This window comes from Coenobita brevimanus, chromosome 73 (genome assembly GCF_032717465.1).
Source record: "Coenobita brevimanus isolate Jiangsu-jjx chromosome 73, ASM3271746v2, whole genome shotgun sequence".
NCBI classification, from domain to species: domain Eukaryota; kingdom Metazoa; phylum Arthropoda; class Malacostraca; order Decapoda; family Coenobitidae; genus Coenobita; species Coenobita brevimanus.
Window position 1 is genome coordinate 10,838,199 of NC_137026.1, and position 12,414 is coordinate 10,850,612.

At 43.8% G+C, this 12,414-nt stretch overlaps 1 protein-coding gene across 1 annotated transcript in view; it reads left to right on the forward strand.

Moving 5' to 3' along the window:
• The first annotated feature begins 499 nt into the window (after positions 1-499).
• LOC145407475 (putative neural-cadherin 2) overlaps positions 500-12,414 on the forward strand; it is a 152,452-nt gene continuing 140,537 nt past the window's right edge. Inside the window, exon 1 of the mRNA XM_080278404.1 lies at positions 500-536. Within this exon, the coding sequence (XP_080134530.1) occupies positions 500-536 (37 nt within the window). The remainder of the gene's footprint in view (positions 537-12,414) is intronic.

Below are 12,414 nucleotides of genomic sequence, written 5' to 3' on the forward strand. Positions count from 1 at the left end.
TAGGAGATGCAGAATGCCGGGATGCCAAGCCTTTCCTAAAGCTGGACCAGCGGCTTTGGACTGAGGCTGCACCAGCACACGTGACCTGTGGTATAAGGCCATTCCTCCTGACCCGGGGCGACAAGGAGCGGTAATCGGCGCCAGGTATTGGCAGGGGATTCAGAGAGGCAGCGGCATGGGGACGGCAGGGATAAACAGAGGGTGGCAGACAATGGCATACGGCGACATGGAGCTCAGGGAGACGGGAGGCAAGCGGCGGCGGCAGATGGTACATTTGACGTATTGTACGAGGTCGTTCCACGTGGCAGAAGACGACAGGCGGCGGTAGTGGGCCTGACGAGATGGATGGCAGGATATGGCAGGGAACAGCGGGCGGCGGCATGCTGCGGCATGATGCGACACGAGATGGCAAGCGGCGGCGGGGGGCTGGGGTAGTTGATTCCTAGGCAGTGGCAGGGGGGCAGCAAGGAGTGACAGACATGACAGAAAGGGACAAGGGATGACAAGCGGTGGCAGGGAGCCTAGGGAGGCGGATGGTAAGGGACCCTCTCTCGGTTAGGATGGAATCGAATTTATGCAGGGAAGAAAATTGTGCAGGACAAGCACAACAGCTCGATCAGATCCGTGGTTAGAAAATTTCGAAGGAATATTGGAACGTAATATATTAATGAATTTGAACCGGAGGGGATGTAACTGAGACACAAATAAAACATTATCACTTATTCTCAGCAAGTTAAGGTTAAAAAAAAAAAATGCTGCAATTTTCGACGCCACATAAATCCTCTTGACGCACATTAGGCAAGTTTTGTGTGTGTGTGTGTGTGTGTGTGTGTGTGTGTGTGTGTAGATAGAGAGATAATTATTATCCCACATGGTTTTCCCAGCTGCACTCGGGGTGAGGTAGATGCCAGGAAGCAGAGACAAGGAGAGTATATTATAGTGTATATATAGTCAACAGTATACTGTACCTAATGAAACAAGCCACACACCCATTCATTCACCATCCAAGCCTCCGGAATCCTGGTTCAGCCTCAGAGGTACACCATGCCACACGTAGCTTCATATTTACCTATCAGACTTATTCAAGCCGACGACTGTCACGTTTAAAGGGACGCCAAACTCTTGTCATGCACCCCTTCGTACAAAATTCATGCAACCAACTCCGTCCCTGTCAGTTCCCTACCCTTATCAGCTTCCGTACACAAATCTTAAGGGCCACGTTTGCATAACGTAAATCAAGCCTGTTCTTTAGGTGTTATTTAGTATATATATATTAATCATTCTCATACATATCAGGTATTTATAATTTCCTGCTTGTTATCAGTATTCTTCAAAGACAACAAGATTATTAATTGTAGAAAAAATCACATTGAGGCCTAATTTCCTTCCATTCATAACACCCAGGCTCCTATGGCTCACACTTAGATGGATATATTAGTGTTGTGTCCGCTGGCATAAGGTACTTGTCCAGAATATCAGAGTATTAATTTTAGTGGTATTATCACATCCCAGGCACCCCCGACCCAAGTGTTAATTACCACCGCGAAGGATATGTTTTTGCCAGTGTTTTTTTGCTTGTTTGTCTGTCTGTTAGTAGGATTACTCAAAATGTTACGAACGGATTTTGGTGAAATTTTGTGGAAGGGTGGACTATAGGCCAAGGAAGAAATGAATAAATTTGGGGGCGGATCAGGAACCGGGTCGGGAGTATTTCTCACTATATCTCCAAAAGTTCTCACTGAATTTCAGTGAGATTTTTGTGGAAAGGAACAAGAAAGTATTGATTAAATTTTAGGGCGGATCCGGATCCGGATCCTATACCCACGGATCCGGATCCTTTTTAATGGCATTGGCGAAGGTATGTGCTCTCTATACTTTCTAGTTTTAGCAGCAACATCACATCGCAGACTCCCTCGACCCCTGTGTTAATTTTGGCAGTATTAGCACATCCCTGGCTCCCTTGACTTAGTATTAATTTTAGCAGTATTAGCACATCCCTGGCTCCCTTGACTTAGTATTAATTTTAGCAGTATTAGCACATCCCTGGCTCCCTTGATTAGTATTAGTTTTGGCAGTATTAGCACATCCCTGGCTCCCTTGACGCAGTGTTAAATTTAGCACTATTACGGTAGCACATCCCAAGCTGCCTCGACTCGTGTGTTAATTCTAGCAGCATTTTCACATTCCAGGCTCCCTCGACCCTAGTGTTAATTTTAGCAGTATAATCACATCTCAAGCTGCCTCGACTCCTGTGTTATTTTAGCAGCATTAGCACATCCCAAGGTCCCTCGGCCCCACTCTTGGCTGAATAAAAATCGTCTGGTGTTAGCTACAATAAAACACTGGAGAACTGGCGACCATGTGTGTGTTATTTCATTCTCCTAAAAGTTCCATCTAATGTTTGTCGTACCGTTTTCTGTAATTCTTACACTTTAACTTAGCCATTTTCGTCCCTTTTCAGCTTCTTTCCCGTGGGTCAGTGGCGGAATGACAGGACAGTACTTGGGCTGTACGTCACTTCCATAACATTCTTCGTGACTAGCATCGTACTCCAGTGTTTATCTTTTCCTACAGCTCTGCATCCAGAATCGATGTATGGCATATTTAGACCAAGTTAAAATGAACAGAGTAGAGTCTCACTGGACTCTTTCTTATCTCGCCCTCTTCCTCGCCTTTCCTTGCCCCGCTCAGATTCCCTGCGTTATATCTTTCAGGAGTAAGAGAGTTGTGTAGTGTCAAGCCTCGTTGGCAGAGATAAAGAGCGAGGGCCATCAGCTGCTCTCCTGTGACGCCGTTAACGTGGATCAAGTGTCGCTGTCTGGAGAGTCGGGCCGGCCTGTTATGTGTGATTGCTAGCGACACCCCAAGAGCCACGCTAGTAACTTCTGCCCTTTAGGTTAGCCTAGATCAGGATAGGAGAGGAGAGGTTAGGTCAGATTAGGTTAGGATAGGATAGGTTAAGTTAGGTTAGGTTTGGTTAGGTTAGGTTAGGTTAGGTTAGGTTAGGTTAGGGTAGGGTAGGGTACGTTAGGGTAGGGTAGGGTAAGTTAGGGTAAGGTAGGGTAGGGTAGGCTAGGGTAGGGTATAGTAGGGTAAGAGTGAATAGAATAGGAGAATAAGGTAGGATAGGTTTAGATAAGTTAGGTTTGAATATGTTGTGTTTGTTCAGTTTAGGTTAGGAGAGGATTACATAGGAGCACATATGAATTACAGGCAACAGGAGTTCTGGTGGTCCATAACAAGAGTATCTGTTAGGGGGAAAAATTATGATAGAGATCTAGCCAACTTAAAAAAAAAAAAAAAAAAAAAAAACTAGTTAAGCTCTCCCCACCCATCACACCCTCCGGAAAAAAAAGAAAAAAAAAAAAAAAGAGGGCGCGGAAAGGAAATAGAAAAGCACCATCATTGTTAGAAAGAACGAACACAGATTTTATTTCTTCTTTTACATGACAAAAATGGAATACTGCACACTGCACATTAAAAGGAGGTATAGCTCTCATCCCTCACAAGCCCATTGTTTCCCTTCCCCCTCCACACAAGTCTGCTTCATTATCCTCAATATTCTCCATCCTCCCCATCCTGACACTCCTTCAGCCTCTATATTTATCCTTTCTCCCTATTTCTATCATCGCCACACTCCTTCAACAATAATATCTTTTTACAGAATTTGCCTGTTTCTTCCTTCGCAATCCTTTAATCTGCCTTTCCCCTCCAGTGTGTTTCATTTCATCCCATATCCTCTACTCTCCTCACCTCTACTCTGCCACATTTCCTTTCTCTTTCATTACTCCTTGTTATGACACTCACGTTATATCTCTCCTCTTTCCTGCTTATCTCCGTCTCTTTTTCCTATCAGTCAAATTGTCCACCTTCTCTTTCCACTCTGGTCTGTTCATTAGTCTTGTTAGTCCTGTTCATATTTACTTCCGTCTCTCTCTCTCTCTCTCTCTCTCTCTCTCTCTCTCTCTCTCTCTCTCTCTCTCTCTCTCTCTCTCTCTCTCTCTCTCTCTCTCTCTCTCTTTCTCAGCAATTCCATACCCTTCTTTCCTGCATGTCAATATTTCTCATTCCTTCCCCTCCTCCTCCTTCTCCTCCTCCTCTTCTTAATATTTTCGTCTTCCTCTTTTTCCTTCTCTCTTCTGCCCCTCTTACTTTCCTCTTCCCTTCTCCTCAGTTTCTAAGTCCCCACCCAAAAGCACGTAACCTTATTTATCTTCCTATGTCCGACACTCTTGATATCCAGTGTAATTAGCTTTCATCATTTAATCTCCAAAAATCATCCTTACTCCTCATCTCCCTAGTTATTGCTTTCTGCTCATTTTACTGCTTCTTGGTCATCTGCGCCTGCCTCTCATCCATCTCTCTCTCGCTCCTAAACTCGTTTTATATGTCTCTCAGTTTTATTCTTAATCTCTCGATCTCTTAAACTTTCCTAATTTCTCTTCATGCTCTTCTTAATCACCTGAAGCTCTTGTTTTCGTCTTCTTTCTCCGCTTTCCTGTCTCCTTATATTTACTCTTGTCTCTATTCTCTCTCTCTCTCTCTCTCTCTCTCTCTCTCTCTCTCTCTCTCTCTCTCTCTCTCTCTCTCTCTCTCTCTCTCTCTCTCTCTCTCTCTCTCTCTCTCTCTCTCTTGTCCCTTTCATTTAACTTTTTCTTTATTGCCCTCTCCCCCATTCTTCTTTCTTCCTTCTGCCTTTCGCTTTTATTCCTTGCTTTCTCCCTCATCCTTCATTCCATCTCCCCTTTCTAGCTTTTCTTTTCTTGCTGTTTCCCTCACCTTCCATCTCTATTTTTTTCATTCCCCTTGTCTTTCCTTCCAAGTCGTCCTCTACTCCCTTTCCTTTGCTTTTTTCCTCCTCCTCCCTTTTATCTTCATTTTTCCAATTTTCTTAGCATATACTTTTTTTCGTTTTTTCCCTCCTGTTCTCTCTACTGCCATGTTTTCCTTTTTTCCTCTTCCTCTTGCCTCTTTCTTACATCTATATTTTTTCTTAATTTCCCTTTGGTTTTTCTCTTCCCTTTTCTTCTATCTCCACATCTTCGCTGTTCTCTCCTCCGCTTCCCCCAGCCCACGTTTCTTATTCCAGCTTTCTCCCCATTTCAGTGTGTGTGTGTGTGTGTGTGTGTGTGTGTGTCTGTTATTTCCTACTCTTCCCTTCAGTCTCTTATTCCCGTCATTCTTCCCCTTCTTTCCCCTCACCCTGTCTTCCAAGGACCATCACTTGATGCTAAACACGACACTCACTTGTTTTCGCCCCGCTTCCTCACTCCTTATTTTGCTAATATTTTTCTTTCTTTTTTTACCCTTCCATCTAGTCTGCTTATTTTTCCTCCTGCAACTTTCGCCGTTTTTCCTTTTTTTTTTTCCTCCCAAGTCCTTCTTCTTTTCTTCAAGTTTTCCTCGTCAGGTCTCAGGCAGCTTCATCCTCTTGTTTATCGTCAATCTCCTTACCAGGCTTCCTTTGTGTCTCTTGTCATCCTTCGGCCATTTCTTTATTGGCGATCTCTCTCTCTCTCTCTCTCTCAAGCTTTTTTTTCCTTGTGTCCCGGTAATTCTTCCACTTACCAATATTCTGCTTTTCTTTCTCTGCCAATCTGTTGTTTCCATCTTCTGTTCTTCCCTTGTACTCTTTCTCTCTTTCCCTCATCCTCTTTATCCACTCACCTTCCCTACCCACATCTTTTGTCAATTGTCCGCCTCTCTGTCTCCCCGAATCTATCCATTTCTCTCCCCTTTCCACCCCAGATTTATCCTCCTCATCACCCTGTCTTGTTCATCCTTCCACCCACCCACCACCCACTCACCCACCCACACTGCCTATGTCCGCCCTGAGGCACGCTCTCCTCCCGGTCGCTTCTCCGTCTTATGCTATAATAAATTTCCTCCTTCACATAACCCCTGACAGCCCACCCTTGCCCTCACACACACACACACACACACACACACACACACACACACACACACACACACACACACACACACACACACACACACACACACACACACACACACACACACACACACACACACACACACACACACACACACACACACACACACACACACACACACACACACACACACACACACACACACACACACACACACACACACACACACACACACACACACACACACACACACACACACACACACACACACACACACACACACACACACACACACACACACACACACACACACACACACACACACACACACACACACACACACACACACACACACACACACACACACACACACACACACACACACACACACACACACACACACACACACACACACACACACACACACACACACACACACACACACACACACACACACACACACACACACACACACACACACACACACACACACACACACACACACACACACACACACAAATCTTCCTCATCATTATTTCGAAACAATCTTAATCCATATACTGTAGTTAATTGATGCTTTTCCCATTGTTTTTCCTTGGCTAGTCGTGCTAAATGGCGTATCTCAGGTAAACCAACTAATATCATGGACAACTTTAATTTTTACACAAAATGGAATAAAGAAAAATAACAAAAAAACTACAAACACTATATACAACACTTTTTTTTTTTTTTTTTTTGAGGGGGGTAGGAGTCGGGTGTTCATTCCTTCCCTACCAGTTATGCTTAATTCCTATGGTGAGCATAACATACGTGGCCTTATTTCTATACGTCTACGAATTTCTTCTTTATCTTGAAGACTCTGGATATCCTCTTCAGAGCTGAGAGTAGGCGCTGCATCTCCTCCCCAAATTCCCTGGTGCAGTTTCTTGTTTTGCCTATAAGTGCATTAGTGTATCTGTCTTTCTATTTCCAGACGCCTCAGTCACGTAAGGGGTGGCCACAAACAAATCGCCTACATGTCGCCCTGTTCCCAGCCATTTCACTGCCCTGCTCCCAGCTCACCCCCCCCCCTCTCAAATACTCCATTAATCCTAGAAATTTATCCATGCAATATTCTTATCCTTTGTTATTAAAACTGTGGAAATTTCATGACTGGTTGGTGTTGGGGAGTGGGGGTTGTCTTCCCTCCATCAATCCCAAAATTTTCTATAGTACCGACGGATTACTTGTCTTTATCTGTGACTGTGTGTGTGTGTGTGTGTGTGTGTGTGTGTGTGTGTGTGTGTGTTATTTCCTTCTCTTTCCTTCAGTCTATTTCCTCCGTTCTTCGTCATCTTTCCCCTCACTTTGTCTTCCAAGAACCCTCACTTGATGCTATCCCATTGATCTGATTAATTAGGAACACATGAGTTTCCCCATCGTTATGCACATTACGTAGGTGTTTTCCACCGAGAGTCCTTTCACTTTACATGATTCTCATATGTTTTCGCCCCGCTTCCTCACTTCTTAATTTGCCCCCCCCCCCCGTATTTTTGTAATTTCTACCGTCTAGTTTGTTTATTTTTCCTCCTGGATCTTTCTTCTTTTTTCCTGTTTTTCATTTCTGTTCTTCTTAGTCCTTCTTCTTTTCTCCAAGTTTTCCTTGCCAGGTCTCAGGTAGCTTCGCCCCCTTGTTTATAGTCAATCTCCTTATCAGGCTTCCATTCTGTTGCTTCTCGTCCTTCTTTCATTGCTTTACTGGCTATTCTCTCTCTCTCTCTCTCTCTGCTAATATTTCTCGTTGGTTGCAGGGGGGAAACTTAAATCTTCACCATGCATATGGTGTCTACAACACCCATTTTCACAGAGCATACCAGCCCCCTCCTTCTCCTCTTGCCCTGATCCCTCATTCACCACCATTCCTGCCAGTCCCTCTCATTTCATTTTTCCCCCTTCATTATTTACAGTCTCCATCGAATTTTCAGGCTAAATCTGTCTTAAATCTCGCCACCAAAACGACGCTTCTCATACATCGCCCTTGCTAACTGCATGTACTCTTTTCCTTTTGCCATACATCCTGCTATACCATGTTAACTCTGACTTGGCCTAAAATTGACGACTCTCCATCTTGAATTCTGAGCTGTAGCAATAAACTGATACTGGAATATGATGCTAGCCACCAAGAGGTGCAATGGAAATGATGTAAAACCATAGCAATGTCTTTTTTCTGCCAATGAACTACGTCATCCACTCACTTGATGTAGTGCTGCCTACTTCTTCCTTAGCCTTTATCATTCTTTTTCTGTGCCTGCCCTCCTCTCTTCCTGTTTCTCCCATCTTTCCTGTCACTTCTTATTACTTTTCTTTCCTTTTCAGGTGGCTTTACATTGAGTGACAAGCCAAATGGTTTCCTGTAAGCCAAGAAACCATTTACAATGCTGGGTGGTAACCATATAACAAAACCATACGTGCTTCCTACGTGTCAACAAGTGGGTTGGTGGAGGGTTAGTGCCCCTCCCCGTGAAACAAATAACTCAAAGTCAAATGGCCACCCCTTACGGGATTATGGCGTCTGGCAATAGATTGATAGATAGAACTACGTGAAATAAGCTACAAAAGGAGTAAAATCTGGGCCATGTTAGAGTAAATAAGTATACCATCCCAGTCCTTATCACTTCTCTGCACACACGCCTCATGTTTGCCCTGCCATCCCCATCACGTGTCTGTAGAGTCGACCTCAAACACCCATCTTCTCATTTTTTCTTTTATTTATTGTTACACCTCAGCGCCAAGCACCATCCCAGGCCAGCATCTGTTTCCCATTACCTCAGTCGGTGTCTGTTAGCTAGGACAGCTCTGAAGCAATCTGAAAGAAGCTAAGAACTCTGATACTGCATACCTTTAAACCACTGCGCCCATGGAGATGTTTTTTGTTACCGAATTCCATATATATATATATATATATATATATATATATATATATATATATATATATATATATACAGTAGAGAGAGAGAGAGAGAGAGACGAAGGGGGTATAAATTTAGCTTGCCCACTGGGACAAAAGTAGGAAACAGGAGAGAGGAAAGAGGAGAGTCACGAGTGAAGTAAAAAACAAAATCTTTGAGGAGTTGGTAGTGCATTGATTAGCACATTCGTGTCGCAGTTGGAAGAACCCGGGTTTGAGTCACGGGCCGGTCAGAATGTTGGGCGCAGTTGGTTTCCCCCTTGTCCCTGTTCACCCAGCAGTGCAACTGGGGACGTGGAAGTAACATCGACTCTTGCGGTTCATGCAGTATTGGAAGATTGGGAGTAAGTAGTAAGTGAATGTCCCATTTTATAACCCTTATGCAGTCGGTAGCCATTAATTTAACATACCATTTATTTCCTAGCACCTCTCTCTCTCTCTCTCTCTCTCTCTCTCTCTCTCTCTCTCTCTCTCTCTCTCTCTCTCTCTCATTGGCAAATTGATATAGATTGGTAGATAGATCTGCGACATACACTGGTTAGAGAAGTGGTCATCAGTCCGACAAGACGCTAGTTCAGTTCAGGCTTTAACAGGAGGTGGTTTGTTGAGATGAACTTCCTGAAAACAGATTCTACCAACATTCCACACAAATACTGAAGTATCATGGAAACACTCACCCTAATACCATTATATCAGTCCTGAATGAACAACCCTAGCATGTATTCTGTGTGGATGATTGGAATTGGTGCCGAAGTGGTGGCATGTGAAGGTCCGTAGTACACCCGAAAGCAATAATCGGTAGCCCCCTATGTAGCTGAAGCCAAGGGGAAGGATAGACCGGGCGAACGAACACAACCTCCCCCCACCCCCACCCCGTCCCCCCACCCCTCTCTATCCGACTCTGGTCTATAAGTTGCTGGGTGGGTTTATAACAATCGTGGCTAGCGATGTTACGTTGTGTTGGTGTCTATATGATTTACCATTTACGTGCGTTACCATTAGCGTTAATAACATACCATGGAATAATGGGCAGTAATCGGCAGAGAGGTGGCTTGCGGTCCTACCGGGCCCAGGTTCAAATCCCCGCTGGGGCAGGGAACAGTTTAAGGATTTGAATTTCATTACGGCAGACTTTACCGATCTACCAGAAGACCCGCCGACATGTCGTAAAATTAACCCCGCTAATACCAATACACCAGTCCTGTATGAGACAGCCCTAGCATGTATTCAATATGGACGATGGGTGTTAGCGCCGAAGTGGTGACATGTAGAGGTGTACAATATGTAGGAGGACTACTGGGCCTTGGGAGCAGGCTGTGAAGCCTATGCCCAGAGTTGAGCACATAAAAAAAAAATATGAACGTGGAGAAGCAATGTGATGTAAAAAAAAGAAAATGCAGAATAAAAAAAAACAGGGTGATTATAATTTTATTGCATTTTAATAAATACATTCATATTAACATCAAGTAAATAATATTCACATTTCATGTGTATGAAACTATTTCAGCCACATCTCTGTTGTCGTCTGCCACTGCAGTCCCCACCACCCGCACCCTTTGTTGCCACTTCACCGTAGTGCGAACCAACAACTCCTAGAACATGAACGAAACATTTAACACGCTTTAAGCACACATTCTATACACCTATATATGGCGAATCAGGTGGACAACATGATACCATACGGTATAGGAGCGAGTTCTCTGTGGATTGAACTGGTAGATGAAAATACACCCAGCAATTTCCAGTGTTAGTGTCACAAGGCCATAAAGCTGTGTATTGCTAGCAGATTATATGGGGGTTACGGCCTTTGTATGCTGCCTGTGCTTACAGAAAACAACTTTGCATTTACCACACGCGAATCTATGACTTATATGCGAGACATAGAAGACTTATTTTGCTCTAGGCATTACTCAGCGGCCAAACAAAATTACTGTTCATGGGACTAGCCATCTAACTGTTTGCTGTAAAGCAACACAGTCCCGTAGTGCAGTCATTACACTTACACATGCTGATGTAATTATGACTGTGAATAGGAAGAAGGATACGATGATGGAGGAAGTGGTAACTGATTCAGTAAATAACAGGGCTGTAGTCCTCATCTTTAGATCGAATGGCAATGCATTAACATTGTGTTGCAGGTCTGTGTGTATGCGTATGCGTGCAACTATGTGTGTGTGTGTGTGTGTGTGTGTGTGTGTGTGTGTGTGTGTGTGTGTGTGTGTGTGTGTGTGTGTGTGTGTGTGTGTGTGTGTGTGTGTGTGTGTGTGTGTGTGTGTGTGCGCGCGCAGGGGCGTGTCCGTGAGCGTGTGCGTGATTCATACCAGAGAATGACTCGAATCTTTGAAGCAAAGTCTCATATATAGAGCTAATATTATTCGTAGCTGATTTCGTGTCTATATATAAATACAAATAACCAGAAAACATTTTTGTATGATTGACAACCTGGAACACCGACAGATGGCAACAGATATTGTAAATGTGGTTGAAATAGCTTCATACACTCGAAGTGGGAACCTGCCCTAATCCTCACCCTGCCCTAGGGTGGGAAAGGAGGTCCGGATGGTGATGATGTTAATAAGAATATATTATTATAGCGCATTAAAATTATACTCGCTCTGCCTTTTTCCATACTCAGGCCTTTATTTATATCACATTGCTTCTCCACGTTCATATGCTAGTTGGTAATACATTATCGCACATTAATTCATGGTATATCATTAACACTAGTGGTAACTGACGTGAATGTTAATTCATGTAGACATGAACATAACGTAACATCGCCAGCCATGAATGTTACAACAAACTTACTCGGCAATGTTTAAACGGGGGTTGGGTTGGGTGGGGTAGGCTGGAGAGGGCCCGGGGGGGAGGGGAGAGGCAGTGTTCGTTCGACCCGTCAATCCTTCCCTTGACTTAAGCAATTCAGGGGGCTACCGATTACTGGTTTCGGGTGTACGTGGGACTTACGGGCCTCAGAAAAAGGGCTGTGAAGTCTCTGTCCAGAGTAACACACACACACACACACACACACACACACACACACACACACACACACACACACATCAGAGCAGGTACTTTTCATAGTTTGTCAATAGTACCATGTGCAGACAGTCACTAGAAAGGAACGCTGCTAGGACGGGTGCCCGCAAGTGAAAGAAAGCAAGTACGAAATCAACAAAATAGAAAGGAATAAAGACACAGATATCACGTTCATTGGCACATTCGTATATATAAAGTGAAATATGTAACTGTGCTAAATAACGTTATGACAAAATTATGCTCCAATATCGAGTGGTGATAGGCATTATAAGGAGGGGGGAGGTCAGCTTGTTAAGCCTGGGATTATGTTTACCTTTTTCTTGTCACCAATATAGTCTCTTTATTTTTACTTGAGGGAACTGCAGCTGGAATATTAAGTCGTGACTGCATGCAATTCGATGAGCCTTTCTGTAGTTATCAGGTAGGACTGGGTCTCCTTGTTGACTATACTCTTTTTACTCTAACCTGGCCTAAAATTACCATATCTCTCTAGTGCATGCTGAATTGTATCAGAGATTAAATCTAGAAAATGTT